Source organism: Aristolochia californica, unplaced genomic scaffold (genome assembly GCF_029961685.1).
Source record: "Aristolochia californica isolate CCGP_79_NKW_82.1479 unplaced genomic scaffold, dmAriCali1.0.hap1 SCAF_1, whole genome shotgun sequence".
Taxonomy (NCBI): Eukaryota; Viridiplantae; Streptophyta; class Magnoliopsida; order Piperales; family Aristolochiaceae; genus Aristolochia; species Aristolochia californica.
In genome coordinates this window covers 53,410,635-53,430,974 of record NW_027181770.1, presented here as the reverse complement: position 1 = coordinate 53,430,974, position 20,340 = coordinate 53,410,635, and the positions used below count along the sequence as shown (strand labels likewise).

At 35.5% G+C, this 20,340-nt stretch overlaps 1 protein-coding gene across 1 annotated transcript in view; it reads right to left on the bottom strand.

Moving 5' to 3' along the window:
• LOC137951041 (uncharacterized) overlaps positions 1–11,459 on the bottom strand; it is a 30,714-nt gene extending 19,255 nt beyond the window's left edge. Inside the window, exons 1-3 of the mRNA XM_068797610.1 lie at positions 11,365–11,459; positions 11,057–11,269; positions 10,675–10,892 (exon numbers count right to left, since the gene is read on the bottom strand). Of these exons, the coding sequence (XP_068653711.1) occupies positions 10,675–10,892; positions 11,057–11,230 (392 nt within the window). The 5' untranslated portion in view covers positions 11,231–11,269; positions 11,365–11,459. The remainder of the gene's footprint in view (positions 1–10,674; positions 10,893–11,056; positions 11,270–11,364) is intronic.
• Positions 11,460–20,340: the final 8,881 nt, after the last annotated feature.

Here is a 20,340-nt window from a genome sequence, read left to right as displayed (position 1 = left end):
CATGTCACTTATAAGCAATAGGTGGTAGACCTTTTGTCAACGAATCAACAATCATCAATCCAGTGTTGAAATTGTCCACAACCAGTTTGTTTGCTTTGACATGTTCTCAAATGTCAATGTGTTTATTACAACTTCCACTCTTATTGTTCTGGCCGAAAACACTGCAATAAAATTATTGCAATAAATCCTAAATGGCTTGTAAATTGTGTCTACAATTTCAAGTGCAGAAAGAAAAATCCTCAACTATATATCCTATGATGTCTCTTCAAAATATGCTACAAACTCTGTTTCTGTGGTAGAAGTAGCAATCAAAGATTGTTTTGCACTTCTTCAAGAAATGGTGCCTCTAGCTAATAAGAAAACATATCCTAATATTGACTTTCTCGAGTCTTATTAAGTTGTGGAGCCTAATCAACGCCCTACATTGAGTCGGTATGCGGATCATCACTATCAGGAGTGCCACTATTAGGGTTTCATCATCACCGAAAAAAGGACTTTGAGTTGCAGACCCCAAGAGGTTAGAGAAAGACACATGTAAGTATACGATTTCTCTTGTAAACTATTTCATCTTCATAGTGGATTATTGCAACGGTGCAGAAGACAGGACATAGTCTCACCATGAGGCGAACTTGTATAAATCTTATTTTTTTTTCTCGTGCTTTCTTTTTTTCCTTCTTCCACTATTATTATTATAGCTCGTGTTGGTTTGGAAGTAGGGCATCTAATTTCTAACAAGTGGTTCCAGAGATTTGGTTTGTGATTGAGAGCATTAGCTGGTGGAGAAGGATCGACACTAGGGATCAACAAATTTGATGGTAAGGGTTTTGAGTTCTGGAGGATGCAGATCAAAGATTATCTATACAATAAAAAGTTGCACGCACCATTTCTAGATATGAAACCAGAAGGTATGAAAGATGATAAATGGAATCTACTCGATAGACAGGTGTTGGGAGTAGTCCGGTTAACATTGTCGAAGAACGTTGCTCACAACATAACAACGAAGAAAACCACAACGGGGATGATGAAGATTCTATCTAACATGTATGAGAAGCCTTTAGCAAATAATAATGTACATCTCATGAAAAAACTCTTCAATTTAAAGATGACAGAAAATACATCAGCGACATTAATGAGTTTAGCACGATTGTCAATCAATTGACCTCCATTCAAATTAATTTTGATGATGAGGTTCGTGCTTTAATTCTTTTGGCGTCTCTACCAAATTGTTGGGAGCCTATGAGGGTTGCCGTCAGCAACTCTATAAACAACGGGAAGTTGATCTTTACTAATATTTGGGATACCATTGTTGTAGAGGAAGTTCGTAGAAAAAGACTCTGGAGAATCATTGACATCTAACTCTGCCCTGAATGTCGATACTAGGGGCAAGAACTTCGAGAGCAATTCCAACAAGGGCAACAGTAGAGGAAAGTCAACGAATGGAATAAGCAAGTCCCAATTCAAAAGGAATGTGGAGTGTCAGAATTGTGGCAAGTCTGGATACATAAAGAAGAACTGGAGAGCACCGAAGAAGGATGAAAAGAAAAACGATGCTGCAAATGCGATGACTGAAGAAGTCAAGATGCTTTGCTCTTGCTGGTTGATAGCCCTATTTGTTAGCGATATCCCGATAAATCAAAGGATTCTGATTTGTCATCCAAGAGAAATCAGAGGAAGATTTCCTCTGATTTATCCTCTGATAGATTACAGGATAATGTTAGTGAGAGTTGTATCCCAATAAATCCAAAGATTCTAATTTATTGTTCGAGAGAAATCAGAGGAATATTTCCTCTGATTTTCCTCCAAGAGATTATAGGATAGAATCCTGTAATTTATGGTTTCTCTTTATTGATTGTATAAATATGTACATTGAAGTGTGTAAAGTTTTGTTTTGAATATATGAAAGAAGTTTATTTTTCCCGATGAAATTTATCATGGTATCAGAGCTGGTTACCTCTTTCAGCGACGCCACCAGTGGGCTCCAGTCGTGTGACGGAGGGAGGACTTTGTTCCTCGGCTACAGACCCATCTCCCAAATCAAAAATAGTGCGAAGTCATCTTCTCCAAAATTGGCAGAAAACAGAGCGACGGTCACGGTGACCGTAGACTCTTGCCGAACCTCCGACGTGCGGAACAACTTTCCAAAGAGGACGGAAGCCTTTCCATCCCATGAGGTTTAGAGGAGTTCTTGCGCAAGGGAAATCCCATCCGGCACAACCTTTCCATCCCGTGCGGTTCAGGGGATCTCTTGCGAAAGGGAACTCTCGTCCGACACTGCTCAGTGGCCGTCTTCAGTGATGAACCTTCTAATTAAATCTACTTCCTAACTTAGGCAGATTTAATTGGGACAGGACCGGATCGAGCTGAGCCAGGCCGGACCGAATCAGACCAAACAAACCAGACTCGAGGCTGAACCAACCCTACGGCCTAGACCGAATTAGACCAACTCGACCTGGACCAGATTCGACTCGGACCAGACCAAATCCGACCAGACTCGACCCGAACTAGATTCAGATTGGACTCGACTCAAACCAGACTCAAACCAAGACTCTACCCGAACCAGATTCGGAACGGACTCGAGTTGGACCAGACTCGGACCTATACCAAGTTGTCGAGATGTGTATCTCAGACAAAGACAAGCTGGGGTATTTGAACAGTGATCCTCCTCAGATAGATGAGGACCTAGGTAATGCTATCCGCGGATCTACTGGTGAAACTAATTGCAGGTCGTGGATACTTGATTCTAGAGCAAGACCCATATGACATTTGATGTGAATGATTGTTATCTGACCTCTCCTCCCCAGCAAACTAGCATTATCAATGCTAATGGAGTTATTTCTTCGGTAACAAGAGAGGGAACGATGATGTTGTCACCATCCCTACCACTATCAAATACATTAATTGTGCCGACTCTTTCACAAGTTATTATTTGTAAGCTGAGTTACCAAAGAACTACATTGTATTGTACTTATGTATCCTGTATTTTGTCTTATTCAAGATGTTCTTACCAAGGAGATCATTAAATGTGGTACTAAGAGAGGGGGGCTCTATTACATGGAAGATTTCAGTATGGGTCGAGCATATCACATGCGCCAACCAAGTGATCTCAAAGTGGAATAGATTTGGCTATGGCATCATCGGTTAGGTCATCGTTCATTTGGTTATTTGAAACATGTGTTTCCTCATTTATTTTCAGATTTGTCAAGTCTAAACTTTAACAGTGAAACTTGCATTCTAGCTAAAAGTCATCGAGTCTATTATCCTGTAAGCTTGAATAAGAGTAAGGTCCCTTTTGCTTTGATTCACTCTGATATGTGGGGTCCTTCCCCTGTATATACTCTGTTTGGTTTTCGTTGGTTTATGATTGTACTTGAATGACATGGGTTTATTTTTTGAAACATAAGGATGAGGTCTTCTAGATTTTTCAATCTTTTCATAAATGATTCAAACTCAGTTCTCCGCTAGGATTCAAATTCTTCGATCTGATAATGCTGGAGAATATGTAAATTAACAGTTCAGTGATTATTTCCAACATCATGGAATGATTTATGAAACCTCATGCCCCCAAATTCCTCAGTAAAATGGTATTGTAGAGCGAAAAAATCGCCATATCCTTAAAATGGCTCAAGCTCTTTTACTTGGAACTCATGTGCCTAAGCACCATTGGCCTGGTGTTGTAGCTATGACAGTCTATCTTATTAACCGCATGCCCTCCAAAGTGCTTGAGCTCAAGACTCCACTACAGGTCCTGTCAACCTATGTTTCATTCCCTACGGTGTTTATGCTTCCACCTCAAACTTTTGGTTGTGTTGCGTTTGTTAATCTCCAAAAAAACCAGTGCACGAAACTTGATCCTTGTGTTATTCAGTGTCTTTTTTTGGGATATGCGGTACATTAAAAAGGGTACTAATGCTACGACCCAACTACTCGACGCACATATGTGACTATGGATGTCACGTTCTTGGAATCCAATCCTTTCTACTCTCCTGCCGCATTCAATTCTTCTCTTCAGGGGGAGACACGAAAAGAAGAGTTGATTTGGTTGACATTTGAGTGGTTCAAGGACACTAATACAGAGATATCTCCGGAAGCTGAAGTACCAGAACCTCATCTAGAGCTGACATCTCCTTACATCCAACTTCTCAAAGTGCAAGTCTTCATTTGCCACTAGTCCAAGCACTAATCTAATAGTAGTCAATTTCACTACTGGAAAGAAAATCTCAATGTAGTCAATGCCTTCTTTTTTTTGAAAGCCCTTTTACCACCAGTCTTGCCTTGTACCGCTTGCTGCCATTATGTTCATATTTTATTTGGCAATCCCATTTGTTCTGCTAGACCTTCTTCCCTTTTGGTGACACGGTCAACTGCCATGTCTGATTGGATAACAGTAAATCCACCTCATCCTTCTTGGCCAACTCCCACTTGGTTGATTCATCAACTTGCACAACTTCCTCATAACTCTCTGGTTCACCTTTATTAGTCAATAAAATATAATTCAGTGCAGGAGAGTACCTCTATGGTGGTTTGCTAGTTCTGGCAGAGCTCCTGAGTTCAGTCACAGGAATGTCCTAATTTACTTCTGGGGGTATGTTTTCCTGGTCTTCTAGAGAAATATTTTCCATCTCAATAGCTCGAAGATCTCTCAACCGAATCACTTCAGACTTCTTGGCTTCATCACTTGTGCTCTCAGGCTCTGTTCTCAACCTGTCTTTATAAATGATAACCAAACTCAGTACCACCATAGCCAATAAAGAAACATATTTGAGATTTAGCATCAAGTTTACTTCTAGCTACATAATCAATGTGAATATAAGAAATAGAACCAAAAACTTTCAAGAAAGAAAGGTTTACCTCTTTACTTCTGGTATTTTGTAATCCAATGGTATTGAGAGACCTTTGTTGCTCAAATAAGCAGCAATGCTAACAGCTTCAAACTAGAACATCTTTAGCAATCACGCTCGTTCAAAGTTTTGTTCATCCTCTCAACCACACCATTTTGTAGAGGTTTTCTAGGTATGGTCTTCTTCATCTTGATTCTATTATCAACACAATATCACTTGAAATCATTATCTATGTATTCTCCCCCATTATCTAACTACAAACACTTCACCTTAAAATCAGTCTCATTCTCAACTATTGCTTTCCATCTCCTGAAGGTATCAGACATCAGAATTCTTTTTAAGAAAATAAACCAATAACTTTTTGATTGCATTACCAATAAATGTCACATAGTAGTTAGAACCACCAAGGGAGGTAACAGTTGAAGCCCCCCACACATCTGTGTGAACCAACTCCAACTTTGTTGTCTTTTGTTCTTTTTCAACCTTAGAAAAGTTAACCCTTTTCTGCTTGCCAAAGATACAACCTTCACATAAATTGTTATTTACAGTTTTCAACCATGGTAGTTTTCCTTTGGACTGAAACACTTTCATTCCCTTTTCACTCATGTGACCGATCCTATAATGCTACAAATCATAATCAGTAACAACTTTAGCAACTGCAACTATGCCTCTGCAACTGGAAGTGATGTACAAAGTTCCAGTTTTAACTCCTCGAGCAACAACCATGGCTCCCTTAGTGACTTTCCAGGCAACACCATTAAAAGTAACATTATGACCTTCATCATCAAGCTGCCCTACTGAGATCAGATTACACATAGTTTTGGTACATGTCTCACCTTGTAAATTTTCCACACTGACCCGTCTGACATCCTCAAACTGACATTACCAATACCGATAATATCTAAAGGTTCTCCATCAGTAAGATACACCTTCTCGTGATCTCCAGAAACGTAATTCTCCATGATCTCATGTTACCTATAGAGTTGTTGACCTCAGCCCTCATAGGCTCCCAACAATTTGGCAGAGACGCCAAAAGAATTAAAGCACGAACCTCGTCATCAAATTTAATCTGAACCGAAGTCAATTGATTGACAATCATGCTAAACTCATTAACATGCGATGTCACTGATGTATTTTCTGTCATCTTTAAATTGAAGAGTTTTTTCATGAGATGTACCTTGTTATTTGTAGAAAGGCTTCTCATACTTTTCGGACAGAATCTTCATCATCCCTGCTGTGGTTTTCTCTGATGTCACGTTGTGAGCAACGTTCTTCGACAATATTAACCAAATTATTCCTAACACCTATCTATTGAGGAGATTCCACTCATCATTTTTCATACCTTCTGGTTTCATATCCAGAAGTAGTGCGTGTAGCTTTTTATTGTACAGATAATCTTTTATCAGCATCCTCCAAGACGCAAAATCCACACAATCGAACTTATTGATTCTAAGTGTCGATCCTTCTCCGTCAACCATTACTCTCAATTAGAACCAAAGCACTAATACTAGTTGTTAGGAATTAGACGCCCTAATTTCAAACTAATGAGAGCAATAATAAAAAATGCAGAATTAGGGAAAAGCAAGCACGAAAAAGCACAACAAGATTTATACAGGTTCGCCTCAAGGTGAAACTATGTCCTGTCTTCCACCACTGCAGTAATCTATTATGAACATGAAATAGTTTACAAGAGAAATTGCTCACTTCCTCAGCATAAGGCGTCAATTAGGATCCACAACTTAACATATTGAAGAGATTCCAACTCTTCCTTGAGAAAATTTCTACTATAACACTCTAATAGCAGGAAAATTAAAAAGAGAATCTGGCTCTCTTCTGCCACGTGTAGCTCAATACACGACTTTCATACAATCCAATCTCCCAAAGAAATTGTCGCTAGATTCTAGCTTTAGCTAGGCCTTTCTATCTAGATTATCAGGTTCTATATGAACCTTTGACAATAACATAAAAGAAAGGGAAATGTTTACACACTTACTTGGAGAGATGCTTCTCCTAGAGAGATTTCAAGCTTCCTCCTTTGTAGCACGTAGTAGAATGATCAAGGAGCTTGTACTATCATGCATGAGAGGATGATTGAAAAATATGAAGGGTTTTCAAGGTGGGACCATTCTCTTTCTCTCTAAAGTACTTTTTGAAAGGGATTTTGTAAAATAAAGATGTGGCTTGAATATATGCCAATAAATGCTCACGTGTCTCTTAACTCATGGTTTAGTGGGGTATTTATAGCTTCCCCAACTCAAACTAGGGTATTTATAGCTTCTCCAACTCAAACTAGGGTATCTAGAGTTTCCCCAACTCAAACTAGCCTTTATTTATCTGTAAGAAAAAAATCAAACCATTGGTTGATCGATCACTGGTTACTGATTGATTGATCAATCGATCATAACTGCTACTTTTCTATCAGACATTGACTTATTGATCAATGGACTCATCGATCAATATGTTATCGTTGCTTCAGAAAAGTTAATTTGATCAATCATTGCTAGTGGTTGATCGATCAATCGAGATTCCCTTTGGTTGTGCAATCCAAGTATGATCAATCAGTGAATTTTCATTTGATCGATCATGCTTAAAGTCCCTTACTAGCAAGGTTCAGACTAATGGATCAATCTGATGGGATGATCGATCATGCATCATAGCATGAAATGGTTGTCTTGGATGATCGATTAATTGGCTATGGTAGATCAATCATGCTATATATTTTTTGTTTGTGCAGTTCTGGATGATCGATCATAGTCAGTGAGTGATCGATCATTCCAATGCCAGATAAACTTAAATGTCTTTATAAAGCATAAGAATTTATCTCTAAGTGCTTTAACATGTTTCTAAGTGATATGTATCATAATTCTAAACATGTCTATATATAATTTAATATCCTAAAGCTCTGATCTTCACAAGTGCTTAAGGAATAGGAGTTAAAATACTCTCATACATAAATTGACTGAGTTTACTCTTTTATCTTTTTATGCTTGAACTCAAGTCTTCACATTGATTTTTTCCTTGTGGGCGCTTCTTCAAGAGATGTTCTTCATTTATTTCTTGAGGTCTTCATTTTGGCTTTGTTGCTTTTGACCTTGAAATGCTCTTGAGTTAAGCTTCTAAAATACTAGTTTTACAAGTTATTAGCTCAATTATGTTTTATTATCATCAAAAGCAATGCGAGAGTCAACCTATGGTCAACACATCGTTAGCCATCTCCTGCCTCTAGCTTAGCTACCTAGGCTTTAGGATCATCCTTTTTGTTGCCTCCCTGTGTATTAACACTAGATTTGATATGATTGAAATTATTTTAAAGCACTTGTAAATCAAATTTTGTAAATCATTTGATATATCTATGCATGGCCATAGAGCCGCACTTTTTGTTACTACTTATGTCTTAATTTGCATATCTTCTTGAGAATGACAAAAATGGGAAGAAAGAAAGGAAGATAGAAAATATGACCTTAGGCACAATGATGAAATGTTATACTTAAAAAGGATCAAAACACACTATGCAAAGATTAAGGGGGAGCATATGTTAAAATTGCATCATTTGCTTAACTCCAACGCTTAGGGATGTGTAATTTTTATTTTTCCAAGTTAGGTTTTGTCATCATCAAAAAGGGGGAGATTGTTGACCGTAGGTTGACTCCCATGTTGTTTTTTATGATAATAAAACTTAATAGATCTAACAACTTGAAAATCTAAGTATTTCATATACTTTACCTTCAAGAGTAAATGCATCTCAAGGTTTAAAGCTTCAAGCCAAACTCAAGACCTCAAACACCATTGAAGAATGTTTCTTGAAGAAGCACCCATAAAGAAGAAGATAACAAGAAGACTAAAGTTCAAATGTAATAGTCAGATGTCCAAACTCAATCACTTATGAAAGAGAGTATTCTAAACTCCATTCTTTTGGTAAAAATGTGAAATCGGAGCTTTAGGTCATAATTTACACAACATGTTTAGGATCATCATGAACATCATTTAGAACAAGCTAGAGCACTTAGAGAAAAATATTTTCTTGTTTTGGAAGTCAACATTGTTGAACTGGCATTGGAATGATGAATCAACCACTGGTAATGATCGATCATCCAAAACTCACAGGCCAAAATTATAAAGCATAATCGATCAACCATATTCGATTGATCGATCATTTCTATCCAGGCAAGCAAATTTCACATGGAATAATCGATCGTCCCACCTAATTGATCAATCAGACAAAACCTTGCCAGTAAGGGACATAAAGCATGCTCGATCACAGGAAATTGCTTTGATCGATCATACTTGTATTGCACAGTTGGAGGAATTTTTTATTGATCGATCATCCACTGATAATGATCAATCAAGTTAACTTTTCTAGACCAATAGTAACACATTGATCTATCAATCCATTGATAAATAAGTCATTTAAATAGAAAAATAGTCATTATGATCTATTGATCGATCGATCACTTATTAGTGATTGATCAATCGAAGTATTGACTTTTGAAAATGGGCAAATAATGGGTAGTTTGAGTTGGGGAAGCTATAAATACCCCACCAAATTGTGCATAGTGAAGTGAATGAGCATTTATTGATAAATACCCAAGCCATTATTCTCTATCTTGCAAATTCCCTTTGAAAGCGCTTTAGAGTGGGAATGAGGTATGTTCTGTTCTGAACTTGAGAATGATGAGTTTGATGTAGAAAAATTAATCAGTAATGTAAGTACCTTCTTGTTAAGAACAAGAAGTTGACCAAGATGTTTAATCAAGAAAGGATTGAGAAAGAAATTTTAAGTGACATTAACATTGAGGTAGGCTCTCATAAGCGTGAAACCTTGGTTAAAGTGCGTGAGAGTTACACTAAGAGATATCAACATGTAGGGGTAGAAAAATCACATCAAGGCTGCATATACAAGAGAGATATCACTTGCTTTCACTTTGGTTGAAATAATCCCTCTCAATAGGTGGATTTCATAATTCAAGTACAAACACGATAGGCATACCAATCCAAGTACCTATGCAATGTAATAGCAGCTCCGTCTTCCTTAGCTAACCATATTTCAAAATAAGCTTGAGAAAATGAATTGGTTTTTCAATTAAGGAAACACCAAATAAAACAAGTCAACTAAAATATGTTTTTACGATACAATTACAGTAGTTAGGGATCTGAATTTCAGTATTTTGATTTGCTAGACCAAGCTCAATCAGAAGATCTAAGTACAATAATGCTTGGATTTTGAAAATGTCCCTAAATCGATAGGTTCTAGATAAATGTCCCTTTCAAATCAATGTAACCACCACTTTAAATTTTCTCTCAAGAAAAACCAATATTTCAATGAAATGGTATATGAAATCTAGTAAGAATTGAGCTAAGCAAATAGGATTTCAAAGTAAAAGAACAAGAAGCATGTAGCTATTTACTTGGTGGTTTTTTAAATTGCGAATCCAATCTCCAATTTTGATTTCAGAGTGTGAGTGTGCTTAGGAGTGGTCCTTTTTCCTTTAGGAGTTGAGAGAAAATTTTGGGGTGAAGTAGATTTAGTCGAGTTCTCAATGATAAAAAACTGAACCATTGAGTTCATAAAGGGACCTTTTGTTTGTTTTGAAATATCGACAAATCTCAATTAAAATTCATGAGAAAATACTTAGAAATTTACAAATCTGAATCAAAACCTTCCATCTTATTCCACAACTTTTTGGAGTGCAACATTCTTTTACTCGACCAGTTCATTGGAAGCCTCTTTCTCATCAAGCTTCATTTGGAGTGGTCAATTAGTTGAGTAAATGACTCTAAACAGAGAATTTTTTTGTTATAGAAGAATGTAAATGGAAAATTGTTATAGAAGACTCACCGGAGACTGTCGGCTTTGAACTTGATAATTTCTCTTATCATTTTCCAAAAATAAGGGTTGAGTGTGTTCTTCTTCTGAGCAAAGAGACTAGAAATGCCATTTCGGCTTCCCCACTCGCAACCATTTCCATTGTCCAAGCTTACTGAGAAGGAAATGTTTGACTTCTCCATCTCCACCCCCAAGCTTTCAAAGAAATCCATCGCTTTTGGATATCTTACCTGTGCACAATTTCAAATATTTTTCTCTTTATTATTTGATAATAAATATTTCGGTAATTGAGAGCTAACTTATATCAATAAAAGAATTTTTATTTGGATCAATTATTTAATAAATGAAATACTTAAATTTTTGAAAGAAATCAAATGAAACAGTAAATGCTGACCCGGTTGAAGATCATAAATCCGAGATCCAAATCGATGCCATCGATGGTTACAGTTTTAGCATTGGCCCCCAGGTAGTCCTCCTTTTCGTAAAGCACCACATTCACCCCTTCCTTCGAGAGAACATAGGCCGAAACCAAACCGCTGATCCCGCCTCCAATCACCGCGATTCTCATATTTCTGGACAAGCTTCTTCACCTCCCTCTCCCGGTTTCCTTGGCAAAGAAAATAAAAGCAGATTACGTAAGACCAAGTGTTTCAACACTGATCACGAAAGACTTCTGTAACTTCGACTTCTGAGCTTGTTTACCTCAGGTGCAAGCAGAGGCTTTTGTTAAAAAAAATACTACGCAGGCTTCTTCTAGCAGCAAATGGTTTCAGAAAGAGCCAACGAAGTCGTCTGGAAACTCCACCTCTGAGACTCCAGGTAATGCTGCTCGAAGAGGCAATTGGAATCTGTCTTACCAAATATAAAAGCATGAATTGCAGAAACTGTAATAGTCTAGTTACCATTTTCAGCGAAACTGTATGAAGGGCATAGAGGATACGTCTTTCTCTTACAATGTAATAGTCTAATAGTCTTACGTACCATTTCCAGAGAAACAGAAAGGAGTATTGCAGCCATGTCTACCTATATTAAAGGCTGGACACTGGAGCACTTTTTGTTTTACGTTGAAGTTGCTGACAACTGTGACTGGTCTTTTTCAATCAAATGGATGAATTTATATGGAAAATGAGTTTTATCTTTATGTGATTAGAGAACCACCCGAATACCAGTATCTACTATCAAATCGGATCTTATCATTTTCTAATTCTTCTATCTGCTTCTCATTTCAAATCGGATACCAGTATCCACTGCAATAATCAGAAAAGCAACTCACAACCAACGAACCCAGTATTTTTATGAAATGGCCAAGAATATTGAAGTCAGACTGCTACTTCATAAGAGAGAAGTTAAAACCAAGAGACATCACCATGCACTATATTCTACTAAAAAACCAACTAGGAAATATCCTCACCACAGTAACAGTAAAAACTTTCCAAAGTGGAAAATTTATGATATTTATGCACCACCTTGAGGGGGATCGTTAAAATGTCATCCACGTGTAGGGTTAGCATGACTAGTAAATAATACGAACTTCCATACATAGCATATAATTGTAATTATACAAGCTGGTATATGTCTAGTAACCCAATATTTATGATTGTAAATCATGGTTGTAGAAGAACGTAAATGGCAAATTGAAATTGAAGACTTACCGGAGACTATCGACTTTGAACTTGATAATTTCTCTTATCATTTTCCAAAATGAAGGGTTGAGTGTGTTCTTCTTTTCAGCAAAGATACTAGAGTTGCCATCTCAGCTTCCCCACTCACAACCATTTCCATTGTCCAAGCTTACAGAGAAGGAAATGTTTGACTTCTCCATCTCCACCCCCAAGCTTTCTATCGTGTCTGGATATCTTACCTTTGCACAATTTCAAATAATTTTGCTCTTTATTACTTGATAATAAATATCTCACTCAATAAGCAATGTCTACTAACATCAATGAAACTCAAAAAAAGTCGAACATTTCCCCAAGAGGACAATGGAGCCACAGTCCCCTTCCCCCACTCTTTTCCAAAAATTCAATTTTAGATAACGACATAAAATAAAATATTCATGACATATTTTACGCTATTTTAAATTAGAATTTTTACTGTATATATATAAATATTGATATAATTTTTTTAAAAATAATCAAACAATTGTGTCTAAATTACTGAGTTACTTTTTAAAGTATGATATGACAAATTTTATATTGTAAAAAAGTTTAATCAAGCAAGTCTAGAATTAAATCTGGTAAAATTAATCAATTTTTAAAATGTATATTTTATATAAGCAACAACTATCATGTATTAAATGACTTGTTTACCCATGTTAATATATCATGGACCTAGTAGTGCATGACTTGTTTACACATTAATTCAAATGACTTGTTTACCCATGTATTACATGGAAGACCAAAAAATAGTGGTTCATGGTGCAAAGTTTAGAATATGGTTATGAGAAATGTGTTTGATGTATTAGAGAAATAATTATCTACAATTGATGAAAGAGACTCTACCAACATGAGTCGTCAAATATTAAACTCCATGTTGACCAAGTGGATGATGATGTTGGGGAGTTGACAAGATCAAATGTTCCTCCAGTTTGTATTGGGGTATCATTGGTGAGGATGAAAACAACAAAGTGGATGTTGAAGACGAAGATGCAGTTGAGGTAGAAGATAGGTGACAGAAAAGATGAAACAGGAGGAGAAGAAGAAGTGGAAGAAAGATATGAAGATATATGATGTTCTTAAACGATGATAAATTGAAAAAGAAAATTAATGGTTCTGCAACTTTAGTTGTTTGTAAAGTTATTTATTTCAAACACCATTAGTGTTATTTATTTTTTAGAAATATCATTATTGATGTTATAGAAATACTCCATATGCAAATTCATCTGATATCATGCCTCCTCATCCACCTAGGGTACGATAGGCCGAACTCCTTGCATCATCCGAAATGGTATCGACACCGCCACCATCTAATAGTGAGTTGTATGGGACGGATTATCATGTCCTAGTGATATAGAGTAAAAAATTCAACTAAACCCCTCTCATTTATGCTAAATTATATTTTGCCCACAATAATTTATGTTGTGTATATTAATACATTCACATCATTTCCATCTAAACAGGTGGGTCCATCCACATCAACTCCATTTGCATCCCCATATGCGAGGTGATCACGAGATCTGAGAATGGGCTCCAGAGTTGATGAGCTGGTGGCAAACCTCGATGAAAGGAGGATTCTAGTGGAGTTTCGAGATGCGCATAGGAGGGCATTGGGACTTTGTACTACAATTTTCACATTGGGTGGGCCATGTATGGAGGACTTTTTTGGCGGTATATGTGGAAAAATTCAAGTCCTACATTGAGAATCAGACATCATATGTTTATCCTTACATTGAGGTAAATATTACAAGTTGTTCAATTAATTTTCCATCTAGTTTTTCTAGTTTACAATGTTAAGGTTGATAATGTTTTGTGTTATAGAAAATTTTTGGTGTCGATTTCACTAGTAATGCGGTGGCATGAGCTGTCATACATGAAATATTGGGTGTTACATTTTAACAGCACCAAACTGCTCTGCCTAGGTGGTATAAGCAACTTGGAGACATTGTCTACTCCTTTGTTGCATTTTGACAACATCGAAATGCTATATGTGGGTGCTATAAGGAATGTGGAGCCCACCCCTCGACACCATCTACTCCTCTATTGTCTTTTGACAACTCAAACTGTTATGCATAGGTGGTATAAGGATTGTGGAGCCCACCCCTCGACACCATCTACTCCTCTATTGTCTTTTGACAACTCCAAATTGTTATGCATAGGTGGTATAAGGACTGTGGAGCCCACCCCTCGACATTGTCTACTCCTTATAGAGGGGTTTCCTTTGAGGACTGATAGTGGTTGTGCATGAACGTGTTTGAGGAGAGAGGTTCCAACTAATTAGATTTTTATGATTTTTTTAAATATCAATTATTTTTTATCTTACTCATGTCTACTTTTTATTTACAGAGACATTCCCAAATAAATGTAAGAAATGTTAGAAAACAAAAAGCTCAACATACTACAAGATCAAAGTCTTTTATGCGTATTAGAGAGGAGATGGTATGTAATTTTGGTTTGGAGTATATTTTATTTCAAATATACTACTATTTTAACATATTTTCATGCATATATTCTTATAAATGTGTAGGGTGAAGATCGTGTCAGACCTATGATAAAATCATATTGGTATCTAGTATTTTAATGATAACAAAATGGGTAACTTAAAATTATGGTACTAACAGTACTATCAGTGTGATTAGATACAAATCTTTCCATCACCCACATTATGTGGTCTATAGCAAGCTCAAGACAAAAATGTTGGTTCGTCAAGTTGCCAAGTCAAGACCCGAAGCAAAATGACTTTGAAAATTGTTGTTAAGAAGAAAAACTTACAAAAAGAAGATGAGCATGGAATTGAAGATTTAGAGTTGAATCCAAATTAAAAATCTCAAGAATTCTAGTCATGTAAGTAGATATCCATCTAAAATTATGATATTTAAGCACATACCTACATTGGAGCTTTTTTCAAAACTATGCTCAAAATGATCATATACAAAGGTTTTGAAATTATGACACAAACTTTAGCTCTTTCCCAAAACTAGAATATCATTTGAACTCATGAAAAAACTTTAGAACATGCATAATTCAAAATCGTATTTAGTCGGTGCATTAAAATATTTTATAACTCGCTAAACCATCTTAGCTCATTTGCATCTTCAACATGTTCAAATCAATTAGAAATGACTTCTCTCATGTTTTGAATGTCAATTCTAAAAGCTGGCATTGGATTGATCCATCAATACCTATGAATGGTCGGTCAATCAACCAGAATGTGCACTAGTAGTAATTACAAAGCATGATCGATCAATAATTACACATTTATTGATCAACCAGAATTGCATCAAATTGTGCTATAAAGCATTATCGATCATCCACTATTGGATTGATAGACCATACTTGTCTAGGCATACATAATTTACAAAGCATGATCGATCATACATTGTATCAATGATCGATTAGGCAAAACAATGACATTTGGGGACACAAAGCATGATCAATCGAGATCCTTACTTTGATCGATCATACTTGTATTGTACAACCAAGAATTACAAAGCATGATCGATCAGTCACTGTTGCATTAATTGATCAACTTATTTTAGCAGGCAATAGTCAAATATTGATTGATTATTCCAATCAATAAGCTTTTTTGACAAAAATATAGCTATTATACACGATTGATCGATCAATCACTTTGCACTGCCCGATCAATGTCAAGTCAAATTGTTTCAAATGGGCAAAAAATGGCTAGTTTGAAGGGGAAACTTATAAATACCCCTCCAAACATGTTGAAGTTAATGAGTTGAGATTTTACTTGCATACCTATAGCTTCTCGTGCCTGGAAATCTAGAGAAATTGGTTTTTAGAACCAAGAATCTAGAAGGGGAGTGCTTGACTAGAGCCAGAATCTAGTCCTTTGTGTTGAATCTCTTAGGAGATTAGAAACCAAGTAATTGGGATTATACGTAGCTTAAGAGTACCAAAAAATCTTTTTTAATTTTTAGATATTAGCCTATAGTAGAAATTTTCCAAGCATGGGTTCTTGGGGCGATGACTACCAATAGGAGAACATCAATAACAAAAAGATCTTGAGTCACTTGGTTGAGTGTATGTGTGTTGAATGTTTTTATCCATATGCACATTGAGATTTATGTGTTTAATTAATCACAACTTATATGAACCCTTAACTTAGTTAAAATTTTAATTTAAATTAATTCACCCCTCTCTAATAATGACCAATTTCGGTTTTTCAGTCCGATGGAGGCGGGTGGATTGACAGATTTGAAGAATAATATGTAAGTATAACTTTCATAGAAATATTACATTTTTTAGGCTTGAATAAATATAAATTACCACCTATTATTTTTTCACAAGACGAGATACAACAACTTGTTCTAGAGGTAAAGGAGGTTGATGAACTAGTTGTTGAGAGTGCCATTAAGTGGAGTTTGTGGATCTCGGTTTGGCTACATTAAGGGGTAGAGATTGTCTCAATCGCCTCTACTGAGGATGGCTTGACCATCTTTGTCCCAACTGCCAACACATATAGAGGATGAATTGCGGGTAATTAAAGAGTTGTAAGCACATAAAGAGTAGCTATCTGAAATTTAGGAAGGGTTGAGAAGCGTAGAATATCGTGCTAATCAAGAGAATAAGACAAAGAGCTTAGAGATGCGGATGTAGTGGTTCTTTCAACAGATGCAGACTTAAGAGCCAACAACCCCCAGATCCTACTCTGGCAAATTTATTGTAATAATATATTATTTTTGTAATTTTTTTATTTTTTAACATAGTTTTGTAAATTTTTAAATTATTTATTTAATAATATAATTATTTGGTTATGTATTTTTAAATGTTTATTATTTATGTGAATCATTAAATAGGTAGTTAATAATAAAAATAATAAAATAAAATTTCTACTAGTGAAATTAAAATTCTTTAACAGAGATTTCACTGAAAAAATTTTGTATCAACGAAATTAAAATTTACTGGCAGAGTTTTTGCAAAAAGAAATTTTCTACAAGCGAAAATTAAATTCGCTAGAAAAATTATGACTATGAAAAAATAAAAAAAGCCTAAAAAATTATAAAAAAATGCAGCATATTTATTCTATCAGTAAAAGACCATTTGAAAATTTCATACAAAAAGGAGGACAAGTGGTTCTTGCCAAAGGGGGTGAATAGGTTTGTTAACTTTGTTGCTAATTAACTTTTATTTCATTTTTTCTCTTAAAATTAAGTGTGTTTCCAATATTAATTGCAATTCAACATGAAAATTTAGGTTCACAATCAAAAAAATATACATGCGCATTCACATCACAAACAACACATCAAATTTTATAGTAGTTCATAGTTGTATTTCAAGTCATTGATTTACTCATCACCTCGAATTACTAAGTTTGGGTTGCTAAATGACACTTACAATAAATTGCCTCTAAAGTCAATTATAATGTTGCCCACAAAGGAACTTACTCCACTCAATTGACCATAGCAGCCAACTTACAAAAACTTACCCTTATTTAGGAGTCTAGGAACAAACTAGGTATATAGCTGAGACCCACAAGGGACTTTCAGAAGTTAACTAGGCTACACATGAGTAGAGCTTTGAGGATTTTACAATAGCTTCTACAATGCCACACGGGTACTCTCAATCAAATTAAGACGTGTGATCTAGCTTTACCGAGGCTTAACCCAATTTGAAAGGGTTACTTGTTTTCCACTTCAGCCCTATCAGAAGTCTTTCCAATAGGCAAATTTCACAATTCAAGTACAACAAGATAGGCACACCAATCCCAAGTGCATATGCAATTTAATAGCAATTCAAAGGTCTTACTTGACCAAATTTCAACGTATAAGCACAATAAAAGGGCATTCTTAAAAGCAGCTCAAATTAAAATAGATTTCACAATATCAACCCACTAGTCAGTAATCTGGACTAAATACTTGACTTCGGATTTTCTAGACCAAGATATATATTTCGAAGTACGCAGTTTTGGTTTTTCAAAACAACAACTCCCCCACCCCCTCTCAGATATTTGTATGAAAATATGCTATTTAAATAGAGATTTCAAAAGGCAAGCCTAGAAACATTTAGCTCTTTGACAATAGGTTTTTTGAAATTCAAATTTAATCTCCAAAATCGATTTCAAAGTATAAGAGCACTTGAAAGTGGTTATTTTTGCCTTAGGGGTTGAGAAAAATAAATCTTGGGGTGAAATCAACTTAAACAAACAAATTCTAAATATTAAAAATTTTAATTATTGAACTTGGATTAAGACATTTTGCCATTTTTTAAATCTCAATCAATCTGGCTTAAAATTCATGAGAGAATATTTAAAACTTTCATTTTAAGTTATTACTCTCTTAAATAGGTCACTTACAAATTGTTGTGATGTATCTTAGCCAAATCGAAGCCTTCAATCTTGTTTTGTAACTTTTTGGAACACATCATCTAATCAACTCTAACTTGGTAAGTCAATCTTCATTGCGTGCTTCTTGCTTGTTTAGCTTGATTGAAACTGGTCCTCTGGTTGGTTAGACATATGACTCTAGGCAGAGATTTTTCTATCTCCAGTCGTCCAATCAAATTGATATCAATCAGTCAACATTATTTAGTGCCCCTTCTTCTTCAAGACTTCATCTGTCTTCTTCATTCGGTTGTTTCAATGTATGACTTACATTTGAAACTTTTCTATCTCCAATCGTTCGATCAATGGTAGATGGCTCATCGACTCGCCAGCCTTCATCAACTCCTCTTGGGATTTTTGTATGCAACATTTGATCGAACTAACTCGGAGTAATAGAGTTCTCCATCATTCCTTTTTCTTTCTAGCCTATTTACATGAGTCATTTGATGACCCATCTCCAATTGGACAACTTTTTTTATTTTCTTCCTTTACATATGGTCAAACAACCTTCTTTCGTGGGCTTTCTTTTCTTCTTTTCTTTTCTTCCCTATTTTAATGGGGGTTTTTTGTTTACTGTGTTGAGCTCTAGTGCTTGGTCAAACAATAATGATACGCCATTTGGATAATGTGCATTATATCATAAGCTACTTGTTGTTGAAAATGTGGTGACTCCCTTCTTGATTTTGATAATAACAAAACTTAATTGATCAAACAATTGAAATTCCAACATTTTTAGATGTATTTTTCGTCAAAAGGCATAAAACTCAAAGGTCTAAACAATGAACCAGCACAAACTTCTCAAAGACCTCGAGCTCCTTGGAATGTCAAAGTATTCTTGAAAAAGCATCCTCAGATAGAACAAAGAAAGATCTGAAGACTAGAATTTAGGAAATCTTGAAAAAATATCGAAACTCAATCTTTGTAAGAGAGCAACATCAATCCTTCCAAAACTTGTGGTATAATGCAAATTTGGAGCTTTAAGATATATTTGCATTCAAACATGTTTTACCTACATTTTATACATGTTAGAATCACTTAGAATCACAAAAATCCATGCTTTGAAAATTCACATAATGAATTGGCACTAGAATGATCGATCGACATTTGCCAATGATTGATCAACTAGAAGTGCACAAGCCAAAAATATAAAGTATGATCAAACAACTAAGATTGATTGATCATCCGAAACATGGCCAATCTGTGCTATAAAACATGATCAGTCAATCCACTTCCTAGCAATGTAAATTCATGTTAATTGACCAATCAACCTCTTAAGATTAATCGATCATACAAAACTTTTCTAACTAAGGACATAAAGTATGGTTGTCATAGCAAAGTCATTGATTGATAATACTTGTTATGATTGCCAGTAAGAATTTTGATTGATCGATCACCATGTACATTAATCTATCAACTTAAAATGTCAGGCCCAATGGGAGGATATTGATCAATCATAACATCGATCAATAAGTCTTTTTTGACAAAAATATACTCATTACAAACAATTGATCGATTAATCACTTTACATTGATTGATCAATGTAATATCATCTTTTTGCAGATAGGCAAAAAATGACTAGTTTGGCTTAGAAAACTTATAAATAAAACACCCCATTAAGAAGTAAATGAGCTTTTATTGGCATACCTATTAGAATTCATAAGCATTCTCTTGAAAATTTCT